This window comes from Eurytemora carolleeae, unplaced genomic scaffold (assembly GCF_000591075.1).
Source record: "Eurytemora carolleeae unplaced genomic scaffold, Eaff_2.0 scaffold2132, whole genome shotgun sequence".
Taxonomy (NCBI): Eukaryota; Metazoa; Arthropoda; class Copepoda; order Calanoida; family Temoridae; genus Eurytemora; species Eurytemora carolleeae.
Genome location: NW_019402106.1, coordinates 13,796 through 28,992, shown reverse-complemented (window position 1 = coordinate 28,992; position 15,197 = coordinate 13,796). Strand labels below are relative to the sequence as shown.

General features: G+C 33.3%; 1 protein-coding gene across 1 annotated transcript; it reads right to left on the bottom strand.

The window, feature by feature from the left end:
• Nucleotides 1-4,820: 4,820 nt before the first annotated feature.
• On the bottom strand, nucleotides 4,821-14,718 carry LOC111717856 (uncharacterized). The gene is made up of 12 exons (XM_023493311.1): nucleotides 14,564-14,718; nucleotides 13,936-13,997; nucleotides 13,548-13,595; nucleotides 11,577-11,640; nucleotides 10,818-10,901; nucleotides 10,676-10,739; nucleotides 10,483-10,547; nucleotides 9,845-9,915; nucleotides 9,186-9,265; nucleotides 8,083-8,167; nucleotides 6,217-6,258; nucleotides 4,821-5,193 (listed from the first exon to the last, which is right to left on the bottom strand). The coding sequence occupies exons 1-12, from the start codon at nucleotides 14,642-14,644 to the stop codon at nucleotides 5,115-5,117; spliced, it is 825 nt and encodes a 274-aa protein (XP_023349079.1). The 5' UTR covers nucleotides 14,645-14,718; the 3' UTR covers nucleotides 4,821-5,114.
• Nucleotides 14,719-15,197: the final 479 nt, after the last annotated feature.

The window sequence follows — 15,197 nt, the reverse complement described above, 5'->3', positions numbered from 1 at the left end:
TAAAGTCTGACCGCGTCAAACTTGTTGCACCGGTTAGTCCTGTCCATAGAGCTAGGTACAGTACAAACTGGGACCGGAAAGGTTGACCCGGCTCGGAAATTCAAATGTACTACGGCTGCCCGTGTCCTGCTATAAACTAGAGGAGCTGTCACGCAAATTTGTCTTTTTACCTAATTTGTCTAATCAACTGAGATATACAATATTTCGTATGGCTTCTAAAAGCTAACTGTACACTGCACAGGCAGCCGTAGTACATTTGAATTTCCGAGCCGGGTCAACCTTTCCGGTCCTAGTTTGTACTGTACCTAACTCTATGGACAGAAATGGCCGGTGCAACAAGGTAGACACGGTCAGACTTTATGCTTCATATAGGATTAATTTACTTTTACTGAAGGGTCAGAGGTGCGTGACTGCCAAATAAGCGACAAAATAACCACTGAATTGGCAACCATCCAAATAAGTGATTTTTCTTATTTCGTATTTTGAAGTGATAAATTGTGTACATGAATATATTCTTGAATTTATCTTTCTAACCTAGGCTCAGAGTAATGCAGAAGAGATAGAAGTTACTTAAGAATAAAGAAGAGCTGTAGGAAAAATACATGCACTTTAAGGGAGTGTTCGGGAAAAATGAAAGGGGGTATAGGCTTACGGCGAAAAATAAGCGCTTTTGATTGCTACTAATCTTACTTCTATCTGTTGCGTCTATAAGGAGAAAATTGTTAAAAACGACTCACGCTAAAGAACGTAAAGTCCATACAAATTCGGAAACATTCAACATTCAACTCGGATCATAAAATAATCAATTTAATTCCAAAGAAATCTTTCAGATATTGCAAACAATAGTCACTGATCTTTTTTCGACGCATTCGTATACAGTAAATATTTCATAATATTTTTTATTTTGTTTTTTAAACAATATTTCGCTGGGGCTGGATTCCTGGAAAATATGAAAATGCCGTCTTCATTATCAAAAATCCTCGAAACAGGAATAAATGTTTTCAAAAGTAACTATCAGGTCATAAAAAAATATAAAATATATTATGAAACATCAACTATTTACAATTATGCGTCGGAAAATTATCTATGATTACTGGTTGTAATATCTGAATGATCTGTTTGAAATTAAATTAATTTTTTTACGATCCGCAAGTTGAATGTTGCAACTTTCTGTATTTGTATGAGTTGTTTTTAACCATTTTCTCCTTATAGATGCAGGAGATAGAAGGAAGATTAGAAGAGATCAAAAGCGCTTATTTTTCGTCGTAAGCTTATACCCCCTTTCATTTTTCGCGAACACACCCTTAACATTTTTCACTTAACAATTTTTATAATAAAGTTTGTACACTGAATTTTCTTTATACTGGCTTTGTTCTAAAAGCAAAGATTTTCAAACTTAATTATCTATTGATTTATTTTTTGCAGAGGGATTAAAAAAAATAAAGAACAGAGATAACCCTACATAAGCTTTCGGTGCGTACTGAAGTACTCTTGGGTTTTAGTGAAGAGTCAGGTGGACAAAAGATAGAATCACAGATTAAAATTTATATCTACGAGTTAGATTGATAGAAGAATAGATAGAAAATAGATAGATATAGAAATATAATTACATATATTGATAGAAATTTAATAGAATAATAGAAAGCTATATGTAAATAGACATATAGATCGATTGGTAGATATATATAGATAGACATAGAAATATAAATACATATATTGATAGGAGAATAGAAAGAAAGATAGATAGAAAGATAAATAGACAATTAAATAGATAAAGGATGGATAGAAAGATGGAAAGATAGAATAATTGATAAGTAGATAACTATAAAGATATGAATTGATATATAGATAGATAGATAGATAGATAGATAGATAGATAGATAGATAGATAGATAGATAGATAGATAGATATATAGATAGATAGATAGATAGATATATAGATCGATTGGTAGATATATATAGATAGACATAGAAATATAAATACATATATTGATAGGAGAATAGAAAGAAAGATAGATAGAAAGATAAATAGACAATTAAATAGATAAAGGATGGATAGATAGATAGATAGATAGATAGATAGATAGATAGATAAATAGATAGATAGATAGATAGATAGATAGATAGATAGATAGATAGATATATAGATTAGAGCACTCTGCTACTCTTTATATTTAATTCCTACATGTCCCTGGAGACTGCAGAGAGAAGAGAATACAGGGAGAAGGGTCATAATTTTTAGAGAGGGGCATGATATACGATTGTATAGGGGAACATAATATATTTTAAGAACATTAAAGAATATGTAAGGGCCGGGTCTATTTAAAGAAGAAGACGATCAAAATATGTAGAAGGGGACATAATCAAGGGTGTAATGCAAGGAAAGTTAATTGCGGTCGTGTATACTCTCTGCGTACATATTGAAACCAGTTCTCTTTGAGCGGAATTTGTAAACAAGAATAGATGCATCAGTGTTCGTTTAGTATCCGAGGAGGTTAAAAGCATTCAATTTTGATAATTTTGATAATTCACATAATAGTTTACTATGACCAGAATATTTCATTGATTTTTTTATGTGGCAAAATAGATCCCATGTCAAGCTTTGACATCCCCGTCTTGTGTTTACAATACCACCCAGAGACAGTACACTGCAGTACTAATGATGTGTACACTTCTGAAATAAAATTCCTAGCATTACATCCTTGGGCATAATATAATAAAATATGCAAAGGGAAACATGATATATATTATATAGAGGGGGATGCATAGTATATTTAAAGAAGGGGTCAATAATATTTAGGGAGACATAATGGTAATAATATATAGAGGGGGACAAAATGAAAAAAATTGGTTCACAAAAATTTTACACTTTTCAAAAGAAATTGTTGTTTCGCGTTTTTTTTTTGTTTTTGAGTGTTCGTTTTTCTAGTTGCACCTAAAAATAAATAAAACACTAAATTTTCCGATATGAGAGCACATGCAGGGATGGATCATTTTCACTCTTTTTGAAAAACGATCGTTTCTTTTTAAAAACGCCAAAGAAAAAACGAAAAACGAAACTGTCGGTTTTAAAAACGCTCGTTATTTAAAAAAATATGTCGCTTCATTAACGAGTGTACAACGGGACCTTGTTGTACACTCTACAGGGAGGGGGAGGGGACCTTGTTGTACACTGTACAGGGAGGGGGAGGGGACCTTATTTACTTTGTACAGGGAGGGGGAGGGGACCTTGCTGTTGGAGGAACACGGTGCTACAGATGCCGAATGCCCAAAGGTTAGTTGTAAAGTGAGTTTTTACTTTTTAACCCATATATTTCAACCAAACAAATTTTTATCCATTTCCTTTTATTCATTATATACTTGGCTTTTAGCTAAAACAAAAGAAATCTTTGAAATGAACCACACATAATGTTTTTATTGTTTAATAGAATACAGCAATGTGAGAAATACAAATGACATTATGAGCAATTTTAGCATCGATAACAACATTGTTACTTAGAACATATTTGAGCATTGTGATAGTTTGAACATATAAGAAAATAAAAAATAATATAACAAAAAAAAATACAAAATATTAAACGATTTTGTTGTATTAAAAAAGGGAGTATCAAAATATGTGAGCATCTAACCTGCCATAGACAAAAGAAGAAGATAAAATTTATGCGAAATTACTTGTACGACTTTGTAACCTCAAAGCTCTTCTAGTCTATTTTTAATTCTTCTCAATATTTCTTCAATAAAGGCGCGTATGATGCAGATTTAAAGGGAGTGACCGGCAATGTAAGGTAGTTGAACTGAGTATGCAGTGTTGTGGAAAATTTCTTTCGAATTTATTTGAGACATTTTAAAGATCTGTAAATCCTGAGTTTGAGTGCAAATTCGACGTTTAAAACTCCTACTTTGGGAATGAATACATTTTCAGTATCGTATTTTTAAATTATTAAATTACGACGACGAAAAATAAAGTAAAAATTATACAGTAATCTAATTAGATGGTTAGGAACATATTTCTCAAAAGAAATTTGTCAATAAATCAATGCTAGAATTAATTATTTCGTTTCATCCTTATATTGAATTTCTTGTTTTCTTTGAATTTATTCGCAGATTTCTTCAAATTCTGTCGTCTTTTCAATAATTATTCCAGAAAATCTGCGGAAAATCTTTGAATAATGAGAAAATAGAAACAAATAATTGAACAAGATTACTCAATTTCGCTGATAAGATTAATTTTTATTTTCTCAACCTGCGCCTATAAACAACTTATTAATTTACTGTAGAATTTTTTTACATTTTATGTCGACGTTATTTAATAATGTAAAAAAAACTTATTCTGAAAACGTATCCACCCCCAAAGTATAGGAGTTTTGAACGTCGAATTTGCGCTCAAACTCAGGATTTACAGTTTAATATGTCTCAAATGAATCCGAAAGAAGTTTTCCACAACACTGCATACTCAGTTCAACTACCTAACATAGCATAGAGAAAACAATGTAAGGATATGCAAAGAGAGAGAAAAAGAGTGGATTAACGACTAAAATTAAAAGTTTCCACAATGGATATTCGGAGTAAGTTGTCGGGATAGGATGTTATCAATTCTAAAGTTCCCAGCTCAGTCTGAATCCACTCTTTTTCTCTCTCTTTGGATATCCCTACCAACATTATTTTCTCCAATGAGAGTGCAGGAATATAGTTCGTAAATTGTATTGACCAATGACAGTCTTGAAAATAAGTTCTTTCCCATGAGAGAAAGCCGCAATTTCTAACAAATCAAGAATTTGTTGTCGGCCATTTTGTAAATCAATTGGTGAAGAAAAATATTTAATAATACGCTTGAGATTCTTTTGTAACTAATTTTAACTAATGTCTTAATAAATAAATGGGTGAGAAATTAAGTGAGGGCTCTTCCAGCCAGGAAAACAAACCAATCTGGCGTTCTTAGAATCCAATTTGTTGATCTAGATATTTAATCTCAAGACTAACATAATCTCGAGATTATGTTAGTCTCGAGATTAGCAAAAACAGAGGATTAAGCATTAATCCTGATATCCATCATTCTAAAGTTCCCAGCTCAGGTTGCATAAGACATACTAAGCTATTAAACCAGAAGTCCATCTTCACATTTCTTTTAATTTTCTATTTATTTCTTCTTTGACGGCGCCATGAAGTGAGTTGGTTGGTTCATACTCCAGAATTCTGAAATATTAGGTAATTAATTAATATCTGAAATGAACTTATCCCTCGTTATTAAAAAGATAAGCGTAAGGGATATCTGAAAGGGCCCTATTAAAAAGATAAGCGTAAGGGATATCTGAAAGGGCCCTAGTACGTAAGGGATATCTGAAAGGGCCCTATCACGTAAGGGATATCTGAAAGGGCCCTATCACGTAAGGGATATCTGAAAGGGCCCTATCACGTAAGGGATATCTGAAAGGGCCCTATCACAATTGGGATATTTTTGTCTAATAAAGATAATTGGGGACTGCAAGCGTAATTTAAAGTGATTTAAATAAGAACGTTTTTATTGAATCCCGTAAAAACACTGTAAGTATATTTTTCAATGCATTTTTTATTTGACATCTTTGAATTTGTTCTCTTAATTAAATTTTTCGAATTTAAAATTTATTGTTTCAGTACAGAATTTACAGATTAAGTTTACACCATCAAATTGCAAAAATATACATCAATTCAGTTCAAATTTGAGAATTGGGGATTTTTGTGAAAAAATTCGCGCATTTTTTGCCCAAAGATTGTTTAACGTAGTGTTAAATGAAAAATCCCGCCGGGTTTCAATGATTTTTTTATGTATGCTTACTCAGGTGAAAACCAGTTCTTGCAAAGGAATGTCATTTACTCTGAGACAAATTAGAACCAATGGAAATTTTAACCCTCGAGGGATTCATTGATAAACCCAAAGGCGTTATATGTCCAAGAGTAAATGATATATTGCATATTGTGCAAATCATTTTCTCAGAGAAACTACAAATTAAAAAACAGTTTAAAGAAAGAAAAACATGCATATCTAATTCATACTTAATCAGATAAAGTTTTTAAGGGTACCGTTGTAAATCAGACATTGACATCTTTGCCATGGAGGTTGGAGGGTCACTTGGAATTATTCAAAAATATTTTTAATAAGAATTTAAAAAAAACAAATAATATTTTCTAGTTTTTAATACTTTTTACCTAAAATACTTAAAACAATTATTTCTATTTTACCTGAGGGATTCTTCAAGAAGAGCAGAGTTCTTTAATTTCTCGCTAAACAAAGTATATTCACTAGTCAGTCAAATTTATATTTATTTTAAGAAGAAAATAGTTTATTGTTAGAGCTTTTTTTGGCTATCGGAGACAGATTTTACAGGAACTGAGCTAAATGCAAAAGTAAAGATTTAATCTGTTTCACAATTCGATAATAAAGTGATTTCTGAAATAATTGATATATTATGTTTATCAGTAATAATCAATGTCACCTATTGAATAATTAAAAAAATTTTAAACAAAAACTACATTTTTAATTATATTTCTTGAAAATGTGTTTTCACAACATGGTTAAAGACCAAAACGTGATAAAAATTGCGTGATTTTTATTAAAATAAATAAAATATTTGTGTTTCTAATGGTTGTGGACATAAAATTTATAAGAAGAATTATTTTCATTTCTTATTTTAAACTGGAAAGAGCCTAAACTTTTATATCACAACCACTCGTTCAACCGCTACTGTGTGTAAATAAATCTTTACGATAATTAAAACAATATTGTTCTAATGCATATGAAGTGAACCGATGAAATACAGGGGGTCTCCAAAGAAATACAGAGTGTCAAAGGAGGGTCTCCGATACAATACAAGGGGTCTCCGATAGAATACAGGGGGTCTCTGATAGAATACAGGGGATCTCTAATAGAATACAGGGGTCTCCGATATTATACAGGGGGTCTCCGATAGAATACAGGGGGTCTTCAGTAAAATACAGAGTGTCTCCGATAGAATACAGGGGGTCTCCGATGGAATACAGCGGTCTCCGATACAATACAAGGGGTCTCCGATGGGTCTCCGATAGAATACAGGGGGTCTCTGATAGAATACAGGGGACTCCGATAGAATACAGGGGTCTCCGATATAATACAGGGGGTCTCCGATGGAATACAGCGGTCTCCGATTCAATACAAGGGGTCTCCGAGGGGTCTCCGATAGAATACAGGGGGTCTCTGATAGAATACAGGGGATCTCTGATAGAATACAGGGGTCTCCGATAGAATACAGGGGTCTCCGATATTATACAGGGGGTCTCCGATAGAATACAGGGGTCTTCGGTAGAATACAGAGTGTCTCCGATAGAATACAGGGGGTCTCCGATGGAATACATGGGGCCTTCGGTAGAATACAGGGAGTCTCCGATAGAAAACAGGGGTTTTTCGGTAGAACACAGAGGGTCTCTGATAGATTACAGGGGGTCTCCGATATAATACAGGGGTCGCCGATAGAATACAGGGGTCTTCGATAAAATACAGGGGGTCTCCGATAGAATACAGGGGTCTCCGATAGAATACAGGGGGTCTCCGATAGAATACAGGGGTCTCCGATAGAATACAGGGGGTCTCCGATAGAATACAGGGGTCTCCGATAGAATACAGGGGGTCTCCGATAGAATACAGGGGTCTCCGATAGAATACATGGGGTCTCCGGTAGAAGACAGGGGGTCTCCGATAGAATACAGGGGTCTCTGATAGAAAAATGGGGTCTCCGGTAGAATAAAAATAGAGGTATCTAAGTAACCTCTGATAATAATGCGATTATACAGTGATAACCATAAACAAAAAAATAAGAAGACGACATTAATGCATTACCTCAGTGTATTTGATGTTCTTACACAACGAATGATTTTATCAGACACTATTAAATCACCAACCTAATGAAATAGGTCTGTTTACACTGCACAATTGCTGCGTTGAACGCTCATTGGACTTTTGAAGGTCATAAATTTATTATTAAAGTCGTCTTCGTTATCACTGTAGATGAGTGTGGTATAATACCAATGGAGTTTTATATGAAAAATTTAATAATGATAATTTTTCCAGCCTACCTTTTATACTTAGAATCATCTTTCTTTAATCCTAATCTTCGTAACATCTCCTCTTTACCTTTCCAGAGATCATACAGGCTCAATCCTAAATAGAGCACACATTTTTCAATACAGCAGGGTTCATACTGGCTCAATCCTAGATAGAAAATATATTTTTCAATACAGCAGGGTTCATACAGGCTCAATCCTAGAAAGAACATATATTTCTAAATACAGTAGGGTTCATACAGGCTCAATCCTAGATAGAAACACATATTTTTAAATACAGTAGGGTTCATACAGGCTCAATCCTAGATAGAACACATATTTTTAAATTCAGTAGGGTTCATACAGGCTCAATCCTAGATAGAAAAAACATGTTTTTAAATACAGTACGGTTCATAAAACTGTGGAATAGGAAACTTATGTGTATTTGATGTTGTCAAACGCAATGCTTAGATGTTTAAAAAAATGAATTCTGTTAGATTAAATATCTTAGGTTCAAATCATCAATTTGTAAAGGTATAGGGACTGGAAAATTTAAATTAGAGGCAGGCTCTAGGGTGTTCAGGATATCTAGAAGATTTTATATTTTTGAGTGGATATCTCTGGTTCTAGAATATCCAGGATATCTAAGAATGTGTAGATATTCCTGGTTCTAGGATATTCGGGATATCTAGAAGATTTTACCTTTCTGTGTATATATCCCTGGCTCTATAAGTTTATTAAGGATATCTAGAAGATTTACCTTTTTGAGTGGAAATCTCTGGTTCTAGAATATCCAGGATATCAGAAAAAATTTACCTTTCTGTGTATATATCCCTGGCTCTAGGGTATTCTGGATATCTAGAAGATTTTACCTTTCTGTGTATATATCCCTGGTTCAGGATATCTAAAAGTTTACCTTTTTGAGTGGATATCTCGGGTTCCAGAATTTCCAGGATATTTAGAAAAATTTACCTTTCTGTGTATATCCCTGGCTCTAGGGTATTCCGGATATCAATAAGATTTTACCCTTTTGAGTGGATATCTCTGGTTCTAGAATATCCAGGATATCTGGAAAATTTTACCTTTCTGTGTAGATATTCCTGGTTCTACGATATCCAGGATATCTAGAAGTTTACCTTTTTGAGTGGATATCCCTGGTTCTAGGATATCCAGGATATCTAGAAGATGGGAACAGTAACATATTTTCCGTGCTAACCTACAACGAGAGATGGCTTTCTTTGGTTTCAATTTTTTTAAGGTTTTAATGGTTTCTTTGATATACTATTTTTTGGGGTTTAAATGAGTCTAAATGGGTTTCAATGGGTTACTATAGTTTTCTAAGATGTTTTTTGGTTTTTCATTGTTCTAAAAGTGTTAATGGTTTACTATGGTTTTTATGACTTTTTACATTTTTCTTGAGATTTCAATGATTTTTTATGGGTGTCAGTGGTTTCCTGTGGATTCATTTGTGTTTTAACGGGTTTCTTTGTTTATAATATAGGTTGCAATAGGTTTTCTATATTTTCCAATAGTTTTCTCTCAACGTTTTTAGGGGGTTAAAATGATTTACTATGAAGTCAAGTTTCTGGGTTTCTAAGGGTTTTAATCGTTTTCCATGTGTTTCTTTGGAGTTCAAAGGGTTTCTATGAAGTTTCTATAGATTTGGGTGGTTTTCTTGTTTTCGCTGAATTTCCATGAGCTTTAGTTTCAACAGTTTTCTAAGCTTTAGACTGATATATATGGATTTCTATGTTTTTTTAGTTCTAAAAATCTTAGCTCTACAATGAATACTTACCTTTTGTCGCTTAGAGTTTCTATTTGAAAACCAGGGAAACTCCCATATGCTACACTAAGCTGTTTTTCTACCTGGCAAAATTATATTGAAAATTATCAATTTTAAATTAATTACTTGTAAACTTCAACAGGTCCAATATTATATCATTCGTTTTTAATTAAAAAAAAATGAATTCTACTTGACGGTTATTTCCTTTCTTTTTCGGAGTTTCCGAATATTTATCCAAGATTTCCGTTTATATGCTGCCAAGCTTTAGCTAATAAGCTATGGGATCAAATTTTGTGGCTTGAAAGCAATTAATATGTTTAAAAGCATATAAAACCAACTAAAATCTTTTCTTCATCTCAATTCATATCTTATGTTTAAATATTTGAAATTTATAGTAAAACAATAAATATGAAATAGCAAATATAGTGGGAGGCGATTATATGAATACAATTAGGATGACTTTCGGCTTCAATTTTGACTCATATCAATTGATTTTAAACAGCATGGATACACATCAACATAGAAGTCAAGAAAAGCTGTCAATTAAAAAAGCTTCTCTTTGATTACTTGTTAACTTGTAATTTGAAAAAAAGCTTGTTGACAATCGAAATTTAGACAAAAAAGTCGTCTTCATTGTACTTGTTGTTTACCTCTAATATAAAAGCGTGGTTTTTGTGCAAAACTGTTTTGTATTTTTCCAAGAAGGTTTCCATACCTAAATAATATGCTTTTATTAATAATCTTCAGATTTGAAAGATTTGCTAATAAATTAATAATGTAATTAGATTATAAAGTTTTAAATTTTGTATGTCCTTTGTTTTTTGGGACATTCTACAAGATTACCTAAAGGATCATCTCTCTTCATTGCATAGGTCTCCATCATTATTCCACGCTCTTTGCCTGCCATCTAAATATTTAATCATTGAATTGGGACAAAAAAAGGCTGAAATAAAAGACGACATTTGGACTAATCTCTACACTGCACCTCTAATGCCGCAATTCTAGTGTCGCAGGAGTTGCAACACCAATATGCATCTGGTGTCAGGTCCAACGGGTCTTCAGCCAAAATCTGGATTAAAAATTAAAATATAATTGATACAATATAGCTTGAGAGCAAGCATAAAGGCTCATTATCTTTTTTTTCAGTCGAGTCTCTTAATATACTTAAAGGGACTGAAAGCGTAATTTCAGGAGTCTCTTAATATACTTAAAGGGACTGAAAGCGTAATTTCAGAAGTCTCTTAATATAAGCCTAATTAGGGACTGCACGTAATTTCAAGTGACACTCCATACAATGATAGCAATACCTAATTTACAAGGGTAAATGATAAGTGGATAAATGAGATATGCGTATTGCATAATTGTTTATCAGAGAATTGTTATTTTACAATTAAGATTATGTCAATGGGACTTCCGCAATTTTGCTATAGAGGAATATTTCTAGAGCACGGGCAGCCATAGCACATTTGAATTTCCGAGCTGGGTCAACCTTTCCGGTCTCAGCTGTACTGTATCGCCCGGACATCGGGTAAATAAAGCAGACACTAATATAATAGGACTTGCCGGTGCAACAAGGTTGACGCGGTCAGACTTTAGGTTGAATTTACTTTTACTAAATGGTCAGGGTGTGCGTGAAAGGGCACTGTTGTGAATCGGAAATTTTTCTCTTTTTAAATCAAGGTTTACTTGAATTAGCGTTTACAGGCGTACAGTTCCTTTAAAAAGCAAGTTCTAGAACTAATACCTGTCCTCCACATGAACATGTAAAGGCTGAGAGAAAAGTCTGTAACTCCGATGGATCTTTGCACCTGAAAACAAAGTTATATGGTATACAGAAATCCTTTCCAAAACTTAAGACAGAGTATCGTTATGAACCCCATTATCGGAAACCGGGTTTCACGAATGGGGCAAGGCAATTTCGTAGAAACCAAAACTTTGTTATAAGAAATATTATTTTCATAGTTAGTTTTATATTCTCTTTTTATTTTATTTTATTTTCTCTCATAATATTATTTATACGTCCGTATTACTTGACCAGAAATTCCACCAATGGCAGTGCAGTAAAGTGGTCACGTGATACAGGCGGAGACACGTGACCAGTATACTGCTCTGCCATTGGTGATAGTTCTGGTCACGTGATTTAAGTTAAGATTTTCTAAATTTTACATATATGAACTTTTGTATAATTTTAACACAGTTTTATATCAATTTCTCGAGACAGGAACATCAGATATCACTTTCATGGGTGGCGATCAAGAGCTAAAGTGATTAGCTTTCAGCCTATACCCCTTTCATTTTTCCTTTACAGTCCCTTTAAGATGAAGCTTTTCATTCATATAAATTCAATAAAAGAATCAACTGTTTTAAAATTGTTATGTTTGGTGAGAGTGATTAAATATTAACTATATCATATTAAAAGTAGCAATGTCTGTTTGGATGTCCGATCATAACTCATGAACCCCTAGCCCGATTTGCTTCAAATTGTGAGTGGAGAACCGGAAGGTGGTTAGCTTGTTTCAATACAATGCTAAGTTAAGTTGGTCGATTTTTACTATGAAAGTTTTGTTTCCAGGTAAAGCTTGGTTCCCAGGCTAGTAAAAGAGTTTGAGTCAGAAAATTAATATTTTGTGTTATATATTTGGATAGCTGAAAGGTCGTCATTGAAGTATTGTCCCTTTGTGGTTACCCTTGTAAACTCTCGAGGGTGTGAAAGTGATTGTTCTTCTCTCAATGATGCCTTAAAGAAGCTGTAAACGTAATATCAAGTGACCCACCATTTACAGCGTAGCATGTCCAATTCACAACGGTACCCTTACAAGCTTTGTTCAGTCAAATATGATTTAGATATCCATGTTTTTGTTTTTGAAAACTGATTATTTTATTTGTGGTTTATCTAGAAATAAAACAAGTAGAGTTAGACGCTTTTCTAAAATGACATTTCTAACTCCCACATTATTGATCAGATTATTGTTTCAAGGGTACCGTTGTGAATCAAGTATGCCCATCTCTTAACTTGAAGGTCACATAATATTAATGAGACATTCACTTTAGCATTATCAGGCGCGTAGTGGAGGTTCAGCCTAGGGGGGTACACCCTTTTTTTGTGCACCCTTTTAACGGTTGATGTGCACCCCCCTAAAAAACCGGCAGTAAGAAAAAATTAAAGTCTAAAATCTAATTTTAGTTCGAGAAATAATCATAAATGGACAAATTGTGACATTGTCGATTGATAAGAAAAGTATAAAATCTGAATATATATGTAAGTTTACTGTTTTATAAATTAGAGCCTGCCTCTGGCTCTAGGGGGGAGGGAAGAGGGGCGCATGTCTAAGGGGGGCAAAGGGGTACCGCCCCCCCAGTACGCGCCTGAGCGTAATCTTTATATAAATTTGGCTTGTCTGTCTGTTTGTCTGTCTGTCTGTTTGTATCCAATAAACGTCAAAACGGCTGAACCGATCGGGCCCAATTTTTTTGTGGGACATCTAGGGACCCCAGGGAAGGTTTATTATGAAAAATCTAAATTTCAAATATTTGTCTCTATCAAAATTCGATCGTCATTAAAATTTTAAAAATTTTGAAAATCCGCGAAATTTTTTGTAAAAATCCGCGAATTATTTTTGTTTTGTTTTACGATGTACACATAGAGAACATGTTCACAACTAATTTAGAAGATGGGCGCAAAGCGCCCTCTAAGGCTAGTATTTATTATATTTACCTAATACATTCGCAGCTAAAGTGTTTACCACTGAACAGTCCTATTCTTCTGAAAACAGAATATATATTTTTCTTTTTCAAACAAATTTATTGTAAAAGCTTTGATTAAGTTTAAGACATCGTGGAAATTAATTGAAGTAAATGTGTCTTTAACACAAACTTTGATGTTCTAATCCTTATCTTTGCAAGCCAATGTTTTTAGACATTTCAAACTTTATAAATGATCAGGTTGAATAGAGATATAATAGGGATATAACAAATCTGAATGTGTGGCACTGGCAAAGACTCAATTTCATTTAATTCACCATTAAATGAATTAACTATACATTTTTCTATCAATTATTATTCCAGTTACTGAATCTTGAAAAAATTTATAATCTGATCTGTTCCTAATGTTTGTAGGAGTAAATGTTCTTGCATACGAATGATAAATTTTGTCACCTTTTTTCACCTGAAATATTAGTCAATTGTTTAAAATCCAGAATTTTAAAAATTATTTGGTCCCGAAATATAAGTTATGTATTGCTTTAAATTACAAAGGCATCGTAAACAAATGTGGTAAAATTTACTACGACGATTTTTCATTCCGGTTTAAACTAGCTATTTCTCAATCTCATGTATAAATCTTTAATTAATATGAATAATTAATGCTAATAAAGGTTTACTAATTATATAATTACAAATATAAGAGAGTACTGAGACCTGTTAAAGGCTAGAATCTGCGATATTTTTTAGAACAACTGTCTATATTCAGGGATATTTAAGGATCCTTTGAATACGAAAAACAAAACATTAAAAAATAGACTAAATTCATTAATTTTATGTTAAAAATTAGAGTATTTCTTTAAAAATTGTAAAACTTAACCCCTGAATGGGTATTACAAGAGTGACGGTTAGATGGCAGTCAACCCCCTTTTGTCAGAATATAGCAAAACGTGCCGGTAGGACTATAGGCCTATTCCGCCCAGCCCGTGAAATTGATGAGCAGTCTCCATATATCTAGTCTGTAAGTCATACCTTAGTTCTGCATAGTATTGTGAGCACATGGTCGTCTGAGAATGTTAATCGTGTATTTTTAATACAGGAATGCATCATCATAGCAGCTGCAGGAAATATTCCTAAACATCTTAATACAGGAATGCATCATCATAGCAGCTGCAGGAAATATTCCTAAACATCTTAATACAGGATTGCATCATCATAGCAGCTGCAGGAAATATTCCTAAACATCTTAATACAGGATTGCATCATCATAGCAGCTGCAGGAAATATTCCTTAATAGTTTTGATACTGGAATACATCATCGTAGCAGTTGCAGGATATATTCCTTAATATTCTTAAAACAAGAATGCATCATCATAGCATCTGCAGGAAATATTCCTAGATACTCTCAATACAAGANGAAGAAGAAGAAGAAGAAGAAGAAGAAGAAGAAGAAGAAGAAGAAGAAGAAGAAGAAGAAGAAGAAGAAGAAGAAGAAGAAGAAGAAGAAGAAGAAGAAGAAGAAGAAGAAGAAGAAGAAGAAGAAGAAGAAGAAGAAGAAGAAGAAGAAGAAGAAGAAGAAGAAGAAGAAGAAGAAGAAGAAGAAGAAGAAGAAGAAGAAGAAGAAGAAGAAGAAGAAGAAGAAGAAGACAACACAAGATTATTAGAT

Excerpts from the sequence above, each read along its gene's own strand:
- LOC111717856 (XM_023493311.1), bottom strand. The coding sequence starts at position 14,644 with ATGATGATGCATTCCTGTATTAAAAATACACGATTAACATTCTCAGAC. Across the intron at positions 6,259-8,082 it reads GATGATTCTAAGTATAAAAG|CGAGAAATTAAAGAACTCTG; the intron begins GTAGGCTGGAAA and ends TACTTTGTTTAG. Across the intron at positions 5,194-6,216 it reads CTTCTTGAAGAATCCCTCAG|AATTCTGGAGTATGAACCAA; the intron begins GTAAAATAGAAA and ends CTAATATTTCAG.